This window comes from Equus przewalskii, chromosome 15, assembly GCF_037783145.1.
Source record: "Equus przewalskii isolate Varuska chromosome 15, EquPr2, whole genome shotgun sequence".
NCBI classification, from domain to species: Eukaryota; Metazoa; Chordata; class Mammalia; order Perissodactyla; family Equidae; genus Equus; species Equus przewalskii.
Window position 1 is genome coordinate 52,515,548 of NC_091845.1, and position 14,909 is coordinate 52,530,456.

At 37.2% G+C, this 14,909-nt stretch overlaps 1 protein-coding gene across 6 annotated transcripts in view; it reads left to right on the forward strand.

Annotated features, from left to right (window-relative positions):
• Positions 1–14,909, forward strand: part of UBP1 (upstream binding protein 1) — a 53,189-nt gene that overhangs the window by 15,412 nt on the left and 22,868 nt on the right. For all 6 annotated transcript variants that reach the window (XR_011527066.1, XR_011527068.1, XR_011527067.1 and 3 more), the window contains 2 exons: positions 333–484; positions 11,007–11,083. Coding sequence is in view for 3 of the 6 variants with exons in the window: in XM_070575871.1 (XP_070431972.1) it covers positions 333–484; positions 11,007–11,083 (229 nt within the window). In the remaining 3 variants the exon portion in view is untranslated. The remainder of the gene's footprint in view (positions 1–332; positions 485–11,006; positions 11,084–14,909) is intronic.

Here is a 14,909-nt window from a genome sequence, read left to right on the forward strand (position 1 = left end):
TGAATTTAAAGTTTTTAAAGATTTTTTTGAAGTAACTTTTTTTCAAGTACCATAGATATCGTTAGCCTGATCTCTTACTTCATCAGTAGCATGGACTTTATTAACTATTAAATACTTTTTATTTTACCTGCCTCATGATAGCTGCACACCCACACTAGAGATAGGGGTTATTAATATTCTCTTTGAGGGGAGCCAGATTAGCATTAATAGTTCTTTTATTCTGCATATCATTTCTGATCTTAAATTTTAAAAGAAACTACCCCTAAATGTTTTTATATGCTTTTACATATTTTCAGTGCAAGTAAGGTCAGTGTTGATGTTTTGCTTTTCAGCGATGTCCTGGCATTGCCCATTTTCAAGCAGGAGGATTCCAGCCTTCCATTGGATGATGAGACTAAGCACCCACCTTTTCAGTACGTGATGTGTGCTGCAACATCGCCAGCAGTAAAACTGCATGATGAAACGCTCACTTACTTGAACCAAGGTTAGTGTGGCTGTGTCAGATTTTGATGTAAGAATTTACAAAAATCTGAAATAAATGTTTTGGCACTGTAGCCAAGATTACTGTAATAATTTAAAATTAGATTCTTTTTCTTACATTTTCCAACTTTAGTTAACAAAAATTGTAGGAATTTTACAGTTGAGCCAACAAAGTAATAGTTTGTGGAGACTGATTTACATAAAGAGGGTCTGGAACAAGATTTATTACAGGATTTTTCAGACAGAATCCAAAGGAGGAGCAAGTAGGAAAGGATGTCAGTTATTTTTAGGAACAGTGGTTTCAATATGGAACTTGAGAGTGAATCGGAAGTCCAGCTATCGAGGAGCCTGGGTCTCAGGCATGAAGCAGGTTTGTGCTGAAAATAGACATGAGCTGCAGCAAGATGGAGTCTGTGGCTAAAGTAAACCTTGTCAGATTTTGTCTACCCATGTCTTCTCTGTGTTCTAGAAGAATAGTATCTTTTGGTGATGTGCAAGTGAGAATGGGCAGAATGGAAAACAGCTGTGGGGGTAGACTTTACCCTTGGGAAGGATGAGGGGTTGTTTTAGGTGCTGTTAGCAGTTTGGACACAAGCCAATGTGACCTACCAATGTAAACAAGAGTACTTTGTTATGCAGGAATTAATTTGTTGGATCATTTACTGAAAGCATGTTGAACTCTTATTTTGTAAAAAAATTGAAGATTCTTATTGTTAGAAAAGTAGTGTATACTCATTGTAGAAAAGTTGGGAAATATGTCAAGGGATGAAGCTGAAAATTGCCTGCAGTTGCATCCACCAAGAGAACTAGTTCACAGTTTAGGTATATCTCCTTGTCTGTATATCTATTTTATTTCAACAAAATTGGAATTAATGTCTATTCACTTAGGAGTGTATTGTGATTATCTTTCTGTCATTAAATGGAATCTTTAATTCCTTGAACTTTTAGAAAGAGCTATAGATTTTAGACTCTTTGTGATTAATATTCTGAAATGGGGAAGAATAACTTCTAACCTTTCATTTGAAAAATAAATTTAGAATCTATGAAGTTTTACTTCAGGTAATTCTATCTGTAGCACCTATGGCAATACCCTAACGTTATTGTTAACGTCAATTTAGTATTGGTTTGGGGAGGCATTCAGATATTTGAGACTTAAGTTTCACATTTGAAAGAACTTTAAGAGTTTACGTGGTAATCTGTTTTAGACCTAAAAATATCAGAAGAAACAATGTAGGGGCAAGGATATTCACTGTAGCTTTATTTCTAATGACAAAAAAGGAAATAACCTGAATTTCTCTTACTTAGGGAATAGTTGAATAAGATCTGTTATGTGCATACCGTGGGATGAATGAGTACACACACATACACACACATACCTCTGTTTAAAGGAACATGTTGCATGTATCTGTCTATTGGCTTGGGGAAATAATCCATAATTTGTTACTATTATTAAGCTGCATAGCAATATTTCATATTGAGAAAGTGGCAATCTACCATCTCTAGTGATGATACATTATACTGACATTCACTGAGTGTTTACTGTGTATGAAGCATTGTACTAAACTATACATGTGTTATCTTATTTAGTTCCCACAATAAACCTAGAAGTTTTATTAAGCCACTTTACAGATGAAAAAAAACTAAAGCTTAGAGCAGTTGATTAAATTGTTCAGTATCAGTTTGGTCAAGCTTAGATTTTTTAAAAAATTATTGCAGTATATACAGTAGTATGCACAAGTCTGAAGTGTACAGCTCAATGAATTTTTACGTATATTATTCCCATGAAACTACTACCTGTGTCCAGTTTTTCCAGCAGCCTCCCTATGTCTTCCTCCCAGGTGATGCTCCAGCTTGACTATGATCAATATAATAAGTGCAGGTGATTTTCTTGTGGTTAACTCTGCTCACTGCAGTATCAATGATGAGTATTTTCTTGGTTGTAGAATTGTTAGTTTATTTATAATTAATATAAATTTTTTTCTTTTAAGAAAAAAAGTAGAAAAATGAACTGCATATGTAGACATATTTTTTAAAACTTTGATTTGAATAATCACTAAAAATGCATTCGAGTAATAAAAGAATTCTTTTATATGCCTTTTAAAAAGAAATTATAATACCTTTAATACCTGAGTATCAAATATACATAGTGTGTATAGTTCTTTTACATACTTGTCTCGCAGCATTTATCACTTTGCCAAAAGGTTCTGAACCCAAGATTTTCATGAATTCCCTAAAATTTTCAAGTTTTTTATAAATGTACGTTCTCCTAGGAAGAGGATCCATAGCTTTTTCTAGATTCAGGCAAGGTTTGGACCTGACTGAATTGTTGCTGCGTATCTTTCACCTCACCTCCTAAACTGATAAAACAAACGAAGGTCCAGACTTAGCAAAGGATCTTCAGATGCTCAAGCGCACTTTCCCAAAGAAAACATCCTTGACAGTGCATCTGCAGTTTTGACTTTTTACTGAAGCCTTTCCTGCAGTGAATAGTGTAAAGAGAATCAGCTATAGATATAGAAAATAATATTTAGGCTTGATTAGTTTTATCCAGGAATTCTAGTAAAATCCCATGAATATTTTTTTTAGCTAAAGTGACATTGCCATGGAAAGTTCTTGCAGAGTATACCTAGGTGATACCATTTTAGTATAGTAACATCTATGCATCAGCTTTGATGGTGTGACTGTTAGGTATTGACATAATGTACTGTTTACTCTTTCTGTTTTTAGGAATCAGATCGTTATTCAGTTTTAATGCTCACCAATCAGTTTTTCCTGTATTCAGATGAACTCTTCAGCTCTAACCAAGGAAAATGACTTATAATGGCAGTGTTGCCTTGTTCATCAAAAAAGCATACAAGTTTTTTTTTTTTCCTGAGGAAGATTAACCCTCAGCTAATATCTGTTGCCAATCTTCAGCTTTTTTTTTTTTCTGCTCGAGGAAGATTAGCCCAGAGCTAACGTCTGTGCCAGTCTTCGTACGCTTTATATGTGAGTTGCCACCACAGCATGGCTGATGAGTGGTGTAGGTCCACACCTGGGATCTGAACCCACAAACCCAGGCTTCTGAAGCAGAGCATGCTGAACTTAACCAGTATGCCACAGGGCTGGCCCCAAGATACAAAAAATTTATAAAGGATTAGATAGGGCATTTGAAGTTGTCATCCATTAGCACAAGTTTTCATTCTGCCTAAGCTTCCACATGTCAGTCTGTTTGCATTCATTCTAACAAATGAGAGGGAAATTAAGCAGTCACTTTCTTCTGTACTACTTGGAAATAATGACAACTAATGAAAGCACAGTTATTCCCATTTTATGATATTAAAGCTTTAGAGGGAGTAAATTTTTCCTACAGTTTTCTATTTAGATTATTGACCATGTTTTTTATAGATAAAGGTTTCAACCCGGAGTTTTCTCATTCCAAATCTCATTTTCTTGACTACCAAGTCTGTTTACTAGAATAGTTCTAATGTTTTCTAAGTTTTCAGTTAATTGTTATCATTTTAAATTTAACAGTTTAAATAGATGATTTATATACATGGTTCAAAACTCAAAAGATATGAAAGGTTGTACAACAAAGTCTTCTTCCCCTGTCACCCAGTTATCAAGTTTTGCTCGCCTCAGATAGCACTGAATTAGAACCATTTTTAAACACCTAGGAAGATTCTAATCATGTTTTATGACAGTCTTTGTATAACAGAAGTATAGTTAATATTTTATTGAATTTATTCTAGTAAACTTATTTGTTCATGTGATGAGTGAATTATATGGTTAATGTAGCTGTGGTGAATATAATGGTCTTGTTACTAAAGGATGAAATTCAAGAGAGAAGTTCCATCTCTGAAAGTAATGTCTAGTAGAAGCTCTCATATGAATGAAATAGAACTGCCCAGGATCTATGCTCCTCTGCTGCGTAGTGGACGTCCTTATGCACATTATTCAAATACCTTTTTCTTCCTTTTAAGTGTTTCAACTAGTTACAGTGACCAGTGATTTAAATGTCTTTTCTGCATTTACTGGGGTGTGAGAGGTAGAAAGAGCAGATTGAGTAGTGGTTATCAGCGGTGTCTGGAGCCAGGCTGCCTGGGTTTAGATCCCATTGCACCACCTGCTAGTTAGGCAAGTTACTTAATTTAATACGCTCCACATAAGGCAGTTGAGAATTAAATTGAGTTAATATATGTAATGCACTTAAATAAACTGGCCGGCGCATGGGAAGCACGACATGAGCCTTTGCTGCTATTACTATTATTTATAACTAAGTAGCTTTAATGATTTCTGATTGTACTGGAAGACCAATTATTTAGACCTTGGTTGATGTGTTAGTTTCCTATAGCGGCGAGATGAGCAATTTTTACAAGTGGTTAGAACACAACCCTGGGATTAGATACCCGTGTGATGACTCAGGAATTTTGCCAGATTTGTTGGAAAGTACAATTATAATCTTTTAAATAAACCTGTGTCAGTTTTGAACTGTAGAAATGGTGTGTTTGCATTGCTTAGCAACTGTGGGAACCTGTTACTATTTTACCTTATATAGCAAAAGAGACTTTGTAGATGTGATTAAATTAAGGGTGTTGAGATGTAGAGGTTATCCTAGATTATCCAAGTGGGCCCAGTGAAATCACAAGGGTCCTTAAAAGTGAAAGGAAGGCAGGAAAGTCAGGAGCCAGAGAGAGATCTGAAGATGCTACGTGCAGCTGGCTTTGAAGATGGAGGAAGGGGCCGAGAGCCAAGGGATATAGGTTGCATCAAGAAGTAGAAAAAGTCAAGGAAAGAGATTCTCCCCTAGGGCCTCCAGAAGGAACGCAGCCCTGCTGACAGCCTGATTTTAGCCCAGTAGACTCATTTTGGACTTCTGAACTCCAGAACTGTGTAATAATAAATTTGTATAGTTTCAAGCCACTAAGTTTCTGGAAATTTGTTAAAGAAGCTACAGGAAACTAACACATTAACCAAGGCAAATGGGTACTACATGGATGATCTCCAGGGTGGTGCGGGATGAACCACTGTTGTGTGTATCAGAGCTGTTTCCGTATGGTGGTCATCATTTACGGTTCTAGACAAAACCTCCACATCTTCCAGGACTGCCTCCAGACAGAGCTTATCTCTGAAGGCCCTGTCTAAGTTTCTAAGCTGGGTCTTGAAATGGGCATCTCATGAACCCTGAGCCCTCACTTGTGGTCATGTATATAAACAAAATGTGTGCATATACATATATTCAAATACGTGGACTGTACACACGTGTAATGAATATATGTGAACGTAAATGTACTTATGGAGCATATATATGTAATATAACAAGAACTGTCCTAGACTGTTGTCAGATGTACAGTCCTGTCAAATAAGTGAATGACTGTTTAGTGAATTTTGGTTACGTGTATAGGAATCATACTGCAATTTATTTATTTATTTTAATTTTTATTTTTTTCGGATGTACATCATATTTCGAATTCTGTATACATTACATCATGTTCACCATGCAAGTTATTTTAAAGAGCTTTCAATTGACTTAGTTCTTAATTTTAATAGACAACTAAATAATTTGAACTATAAAGGACTTTTGAAATCTTGTTACCTTTGATATTGAACAGTGACTCATATAACATTGTATTAAATGATCCCTGTGCAAAATGATGCAAATGTATAATCAGCATTCTAAACCAGGCCATTTTTCTCTTTGGTAGAGCACTTTGGGAGAGTGTTTAGCATAACATATCCTAGTATTTGTTCAGCTGCTAAGAAAAGATGGTTAGTTCTTATCGTTTTACTCAGAGCATTTTGAGTATTAAGTTATTCCCAGGAAAAGGTCCTGAACACTTTATGTTGGAAAGAGTATTGACTGACTGAATATTTACATCTTTACATAAAGCAGTGGTTCTCCAACTTTAGCATGCATTGGGGTCACCCAGGGGACTTGTCAAACATGACTGCTCGGCCCCATAGAGTTTCTGATTCAGTAGGTCTGAAGTAGGGCCAGAGAATTTGCCTTTCTGACAAGTTTCCAGGTAATGCTGATCCTCTGGTCTGGGGACCATGCTTCAGTTTTTTATTACTTTGAATATTCAAGCAAATATGTGAGCTTACCCTCCCCATCACCTGTTATGTTGAATGGTTTTCCTCAGAGGAAGGCTGGTGCATAGTTGGGGCTGTGTGCCATTCTTTGGTCATAGCTTGGGCACTGCTAGTAGCCTCCTCGTAAAACTCACCTTCTGCCTCTTGGGCAGCTATTGCTGAAGAATATTGATCATTGCATAACACCATAAAGAAAAAGATGTAAATTCTGTATAGCCTTAACTTCATCAGTCAGGTAGAAATTGGAACACATTTCACAAGTTGTATTGATGCCTTAGAGTGTTCGTTTTTGTACTATTTTGAACAATAGAAGTACAGAGTTTAAAAACTGTATTATGTTTTCCTAGTTATGCCTGAGCAGCTGGCCTCCTCTGCTCATAGGTAACAAGAAGAGTTAAGTCTCTGACTTTGTGGAGTAAAAAACTGTAGTCCCAACATGGAGCCACAAGAGGGTGGAATAAACGCAGTTGGCTCTCCCTTTGAGCTGGCATAGGCTGCCCCTTCTCTTACAGCTCCAGCTGAGTCTTTGATGCTTCCACACCTCATGATACGAGGGAGACTTCTGATCTTAACCCCTTGATTTATTCCAGATCAGCTCATTGCTGCTGCTAGATCAGAAATATCTGTTCATTTGGAGGCCAGATTCTGCTTGGAGAATCCTGTTAATTAATCCATATTAGCTACTTTGCAAATGGTTTTAGGCCCTAGGAAATAGTGTCTCGTGGATTAAAAATACTGTTAAATGATAGAAGCTTCAAAAAAGAAAAAATATTTTTTATTAATTTCATTTTACACATTAGTAGATTTCTTTGAGGTTAGCTTTGGTTCTTGTTATAGATTAAAGTTCAATATTAGGACCTTAGAAATAAATGCTTTGAACTTAGCCAAGGAGGGGCTGTCACATCTTGGGCTTCATGTTGCTCTGGAGTCCATCTGAGGAAGCTAGACTTTAGAGTCCATATTCAAAGGTGAGTGGGGACATGAACTCAACAGTTATATTTTTCTGTCAGTGCTTTTGTGTATCTAAGCCAAAAAAGGAGTGAAAAATCAAAACATGAAAGGTAAATTCAGAAGGTAAAGCAAAAAATAAGACTAGCAACTCACAGGATATAGCTGTTTAAGTTAGCTTTGTACTTCATATATAGTGGAACCTTCTTTATATTTCAGTTAGAACCCTGGCCTAATATTTCAACAAGTTGTGTTATTAAAAGAATTATGGAAGAATACAAGAAGGAGAAATTAAACCAATAAAAGCCTGGTAGTTCACTCAGTGGACATTACCATTAAAGAATATTGTTAATAGAGAGGGGTTTCTAAGTCGTGAGTGAGTTGGGATAAAACTGAAGGAGAACAGCTGGGACGTGCATAGTTTCCAGTAGGGAGACCATCTGAAGCACAACAAATGTTACAGAACCTTTCTTAACCTACTTTTTGATTTTAGAAGAATAAAAATTTACAGTGTGTTAATACAGGAACAACAAATCTCAAGATCTGTTTGTAGAAATCGATTAAAGTTTATATTGAGCACAGAAGTATTCTTGTTAGGTTGACTAGAAAAAGTTATACAAAAGAGGATAGGAACATTGAGATTCCTTCCTTTATTTGATGTTTTCAATCCTGAGAATTTTTGAGTTTTTGAGGATCACAGGGTAATCCTGGGGAGACAAGTTTTCCCTCCCTGCTTGGCAGCCAAATGGAAGGGCTTCCAGGATACTGTGCACTTTGTTCACTTCTTCCACCTCCCAGCTCGCTGGCTTCTTTGACTCTTTATTTATCCCAGCAAAGTGCCCTCACTCTCTTCTCTTTTTCTGCACTCACTTTTTGAATGATCCTGTCTTTAAATGGCTTTACCTAACAACTATACCCTGAAAAGTCCCCTATTAATATCTCCAACCGAGATCTCTTCCTCTTGGCTCCAGATTTGTAAATCAACTTGATTATCAACTTGGATGTCCAAAAGGTATCTCAGACTTAATGTATTCAGTCGCACTTTTGATTCCCCCCTCAATTCTAAGCCTAGTGATCTTCCATGTCAGGAAATTCCTTTGCCAACAATCTGGAATAATCTTCAACTCTTCTTTCTCTCACACTTTGCATCTAATACACCAGAGAATGCTTAGGCTCTTCCTTCACAATATCTCTAGAGAGTGACTGCTTCTTACCGTCTCCACTCCTCCTGTCAGTATATGAGAGTCCCTCTTTCGTCCACAGCCGTACCACCCAGAATGCACCCAGTCTCATCTGCTGTCCGAAGCTGAGCAGGGTCAGGCCTGGTTAGTGCTTAGGTGGGAGAATGTTTCCCTTTAGACTCAGCAACTCAAACTGAGAGATTTATGCTAAACTGACTGGTGAAAAATGGCTTTGGTGTGGTTTTAATTTACATTTCTCTGGTCGAGGTTGAATGTCTTTCAATATGTTTAAGAACTGCGTTGGCATTTCCCTCTTTCATGAACCACATGTTCATGTCATTTCCTCCTTTTTCTTCTTCTAGGGATGTTGGATATTTGTTAGTGATTTTGTAGGAGTTCTTTATATATTAGGAAGAGTAGCCCTTTTTGTGTAATGTGAGTTGCAAATATTCCCCCTCTTGCATTTTTTCCTGTTTTCTTGACTAATGAATCCCTGAGTCAAAGGATACAGTATTTAATTCGTTAATAGGTACAGCCAGATTGCCTTTCAGAAAGACTATATCAGTTTATATTCCCCCACATTTTATGTGCTTATTTCTCTCCATCCCTGCCTACTTGATTTTTAATTAATTAAACATTTTTTGTTGATCTGTAAATCACATTTTGTTAATTTTGTGTGTATGTGTGAGGAAGACTGGTCCTGAGCTAACATCTGTGCCAATCTTCCTCTATTTTACGTGGGACGCTGACACAGCATGGCCTGACGAGTGGTGCTAGGTGCACGCCCAGGATTGAACCCACAAACCCTGGGCTACCAAAGCAGAGCGCACAAACTTGACCACTATGCTGGCTGGTTGGACAGCCCTACGCTTTGTTAATTTTTATTTCCTAAATTCTTGTGAAGTTGAGTATAACTTTAAATGTATAATGGTGTATTTTTCAAAGATATCTATTCATATGCTTTATTTTAAAAATTATTTCTTAGTTCAGATCCATTGTTAGATATGCTGCAAATTTAACTTTTTAAAAATGTCTCTTACCATAAAGGTGTTTTTTAGTGTTAATCTCTTTCAATCTGTTGAATGAATCCTAAGGACTATTCCTTGGTAAATACTATATATAGTTGTTTTCCTTCACCAGTCTTGGAGTGATTTGGTTGTGTTTTGATACCTTTGTTGTATTTTGATCCTGTGATCTAGTACCCTTTATATATTTTTCTGCAAGCCTCATTGGAGTGTGGACAAGATATTGGTAGTTATATCATAAAGAGCCTCAACTTCATACGATACTAGAAGCCCTCTTTCATTCCTCCTGATTTTCTACATATCAAATTATACTGTCATTTTTTAATGGCATATAATCTGGAAATCATTTTCCTGGGTTTGGAGTACATTATTAACTTTAGGCAGCAGCTTATTTTCCTAATTATATAGATTGGTGTGTGAATATCTCCTCATGTTTTCATATGGATGCTAATTGAGCAGTGAGAAGGTATGAGTTGGGTGCATTGGACACAAAGGAGAAAGCTCTAGGATTAAAATTTGACCATGCCTCACAGAAAAACCTATACACAAATGTTTATATTATTATTATTCATAATAGTCAAAAAAGTGTAAACAACCCAATGTCCATCAACTGATGGGAATGGATGAACAAAGTGTGCTTTGTTCATGCAATGGAAAAATATTCAGCAATAAAAAGGAATCAAGTACTAATATGTGCTGCAACATGTGTGAACCTTGAAAACATTATGCTTAGTAAAAGAAGCCAGTCACAAAAGGCCACATAATTCCGTTTATATCAAGTGTCCAAAGTAGGCAAATCCCTAGAGACAGAAAGTAGATTGATTAGTGGTTGCAAGGGGCCGGGAGGATGGGAGAATGAGAAGTGGCTACTGATGGGTGTGAGTTTTCTTTTTGGGGTGATGAACATGTTCAAAAATTGATAGCGGTGATGGTTACACAACTCAGAATATACTAAAAACCAGTTGTACACTTTAAAAGGGTGAATTTTATGGTATGTAAATTATATCTCAATAAAGCTGTTATAAAAAATTAGTCTTGGATAATGCATGTATGCATAATAAAGATTTAGTGTGAGAGAGTAAGATGAAAATAAATTGACAGAGAAACTTTAGTCTTCTGTAATAGTGTAAGAAGGAATGGATGGTGTGATTTGCAGGGAAGAGAAAGATCAACCGGAATTTGTTTCTCCAGCAAATTAATATTGGGTAATTGTATGTTTTGAGAGACAGTTGAATTTTTATGTTAAACAGAGTAATGTTCTTTATATGGATTGTTTTTGATACATGATGTCTTTAAATAGGTCAGTCTTATGAAATTCGGATGCTGGATAATCGGAAAATGGGAGATATGCCGGAGATCACTGGAAAATTGGTAAAGGTAAGGACGATCCATTTTAATTCCTAATACATACTGCAATGATTGAAAAAAGTAGCAGTTTTGCTGCAAGGGATTTTTCTTTTTTGCTGCAAGAGTTTTTATAAAAGATTTTACTTAATTTCACTTTAACAAGTAATGGCTATATTAAAACTCCTAAAATTTTGAGCTATATTTTGTTCACTCATCTGTAAAATAGGAATTATAGCAGCTACTGGGTGAAGTAATTGTGAGAGCCCTTTGGAAACCAAAGTACCATAGAAAAGTTAGTTGCAGCCATTGGGGGAAAAACTCACCACCACAACAAAAACTTTGTTTCTCTTTAAAAGTAAAAGATAATGTGGGGGAAAAATGTAAGTGTTAATATGAAACTTTAAAAAGTCCTTTTATTTCACTTCTTAAAATTTCTCTAAGTAAAATTTGAAATCTCTGTTCACCTTACTGATGTATCTGAATGAAGAAGTCAGTCATTCCAGGTATAGGAGGCGTAGCCATTGGCCGGCCAACCTGTTCCTTTTAGGATATATCTTCAGAACCATCCCCGCCCCCTCCAGTGTCATGCAAGGTGGGTCCTTCTAGCCTCTACCTATCATGCACCACAGTTTATTATAAATTCCATAGCATTATAGGGCAAGGTTTATGGAAGAAACTTAATTGGGAAACAGCAAAAAACTTCAGTGTGACTACGTGTTAGCAAGAGAGAAACAGGCATGAGTTCTCTTGATTCTTCCATCTTCCCACAGAGAGCCATCTTGGGGCCTTGGTGCTGCTGGGTCCTCAGTATGGAGAGGCATTCATTGGAAAGACCCTCCCCTCTCTGGACCCTCCTTTTTAGAGGGCAATCAAGGAAAAGGAAGCCTTGGTAGGGCGAATGGGTACTAATACTAAAGCTAACAAATTGGCATATCTGGGAAAGCCAGTTGCTCAGCACCTAGAGGCCTGGGAGTCTTTGGGATATTTTAGTACTCCTCCCACTCCTGGGGGCAGGAAGCCCCCAATTATTTGGAGAGTTGAGGGAAAGATAGAGGGTCTGTTCCACACTGGATCATTGTCTCTCCAGCTCGGAGTAAGCTCCTAGATTTATCTTTCTGCCTCCTGGGGCTCCCAACATACTTGCAACAGAAGGAGAGAGGTTATTTCCCCATTCTCGAATTTGCCGTCTGCTCTTTGAATCTGTTAATGTCTATGGTCAATCAGTGCGTTTGGTCATTTCCCTAGAGGATGAGTCAGATGGTCTTATTTTTTTTAATCCTTCCTATTGTTAGTGGATTGGATTCACCATTTTAAAAAGTCATCAGCATTGTTTGCAGTAAGCAAGCCCTACTTGGACTGGCTATACTCTGCTAGACTCTAATGACAAATAGCTACAGTTTGGTCAAGGAGCCAGACTAATAGCTCTCATTTTCTGTGTCCGGGGAGCTTAGAAATGTTGAAGATTGTCTCAGCATGCCCTAGTCCCAGCTGGCTTGCTGTCAGACAAGCCATTGGATGTCCTGGTGCACCTTTGGGCAAGTCTGCCAGTTGTACCACATGTGGTTAAAATTCAATATATATGTATTTTTTTTTAAGATTTTATTTATTTATTTATTTTTCCTTCTTCTCCCCAAAGCCCCCCAGTATATAGTTATATATTTTAGTTGTGGGTCCTTCTAGTTGTGGCATGTGGGATGCTGCCTCAGTGTGGCTTGATGAGCGGTGCTAGGTCCGCGCACAGGATCTAAACCGGTGAAACCCTGGGCCGCTGAAACTTAACCATTCAGCCACTGGGCTGGCCCCTCAACCTAGTAATATATATTTTTTTTAAGGGAAGATGTGGGTGAACTCTTCTGTCATGTGGAAGTTACATTTGATGACTGAGATGCTGGTTTAAAAAAAAGTATAAAGTGTTGAAAAATTATTTTAATTGTAGATTCCTCTATAAAATGGAATAGGGCTTGATGGGCCCTGATTTGAGCTCCTTAAAAGTGTATCAACAAATGTTAGAACACTTTTTTCAACTTCTTATAGTAAAATTCAAACATACTCAGAAGTAGAGAGAATGGTGTGATGAATCCACACATTTCTCTTATGATGGTATATCATCTCTTATTTCATTATTATCATTTCTCTTATGATGGTATATGATAAATACACCTATGTCATGAGTCCTCATCATAAGTTCTCCCAGATTCAGCATTTATCAATAATTTGCCAGTCTTGTTTCATCTCTTCCTCCTGTGCTTTTTTTTTTGCTTGAGTATAGAATTTACTAATTCATAATTTTAACTCATATTTTAAATAATAATTTTAACTCAGTTCATCATTGATGACTCTTCAGTATTCTGACGAAAATATAACAAATTTTGGTATCTAGATCAAATGCCAAAATTAAGTTTCCATCAAAGCATTGAAGAAAGTCATTCTGAAGCAGTTTGTCATTTATCGATGAAGACAAGCTGGCTTTCACGGGCAGTTCCCTGAATAGGTGGTAAGATTTAGAAATAACCAGTCCGATAGGTGAGACTTAATGTTTAAAATACTTTTGGCAAGCTAGTTAAAATACCTGTCAGATTAACTTGGAATGGCAGGGTTAATCAAGTTGTTGCTTGACTGTTTTAAGTTCACCTTCCTTGCATTTATTTCCAAGTTAAAACATTTAATATACAAAATTAGTGCAAGTTAAGAAAATTAAGGTAAAAATGACCCTTCATCATGAGATAATGAATTGTTGACACAGAGAAACCAGGCGGCTGTAAGTCCAAAGTGGGTGTTTTGCTGACATAACACTAGCATGTTGTACCTAGACAAAGGTAGTTATTTTGAAAGCATCAGTATCCCTGAACAGTTAGCTTATAGATTGGAAAGGGCTAATTTTTAAAAGGTCTTCAGTCAGTTTCATCTTCCACTTGGTAAGCAACATGTCTGATTTTTGGTGGGTGTGCCGGAATACATCCAGTCATATCCTGAGAGCTTGCCTGGGATTCAGAGCTACAGTCTGCTACTGCCAAAGACGACAGGATGAATTCCTTAAAAATCATATCCTTCTTCAGCTAGAGGATCCCTAAACTATTCTATAGCCATTGAGAGTTTAATTTCCTAGCCCCACGATCTTTGGCTTTACTACTGTGAGGGAGTCTTGGGCATCAAATGCTGGGTTAGTAAAGGTGCTTTGGAGCTTCTTCAGTGTGCTTAACATACTCAGCGATGTGGTTGCTCTGCTTGTTCTTTCTCTTATTGTTAGGGCCCCTTTATCCATTGCTGGTTTTCCAGGTGTGTTCGGTCTCCTTTTAGTCAGAATGTCCACACAATGACTTTTTCCTTTCCAAATTTAAGAAGTTTTGTTTAAATCTTGCAATTTCTTAACTATGGTGCTCCTTTCATATTCTTTACTGTACTCTCTTAGTCTGGCCTTCTAGAATGGGGTTTAGTAAGGCTCTTAAATCTATTATCTGTTTTCATCTGAATTTGTGGATTTAATCTGGTTCTTACTAAATATGGAAGAATCAAAATTATGACATTTTCTATGCTGTACCTCCTTCTGAGAGATCGACCTGCTGGCGACCGTGAACCAGGGGCCACCAACAGCCCATGCCCCATCACTGTGAGGGCTTTGCTGCCAGCAGGCGGTGGTGTGAAATGGGTGCTGGAGAACTGCCCAGGGAGGCTCTGCAGACGTGGGTGCAGGTGGGGAAGATGGGCATGGATTGGAGTGGCCACAGGGCCTTTATAGACTTACACATCAGTCCTAACCACTGACTTGGCCTTTTTAACTATTTCAAATTAAAATATTGCTACTTGTAAATGGTTCCCTTCAAAATAATTACAGCTATGTTTAGGACAGTATTTGGGG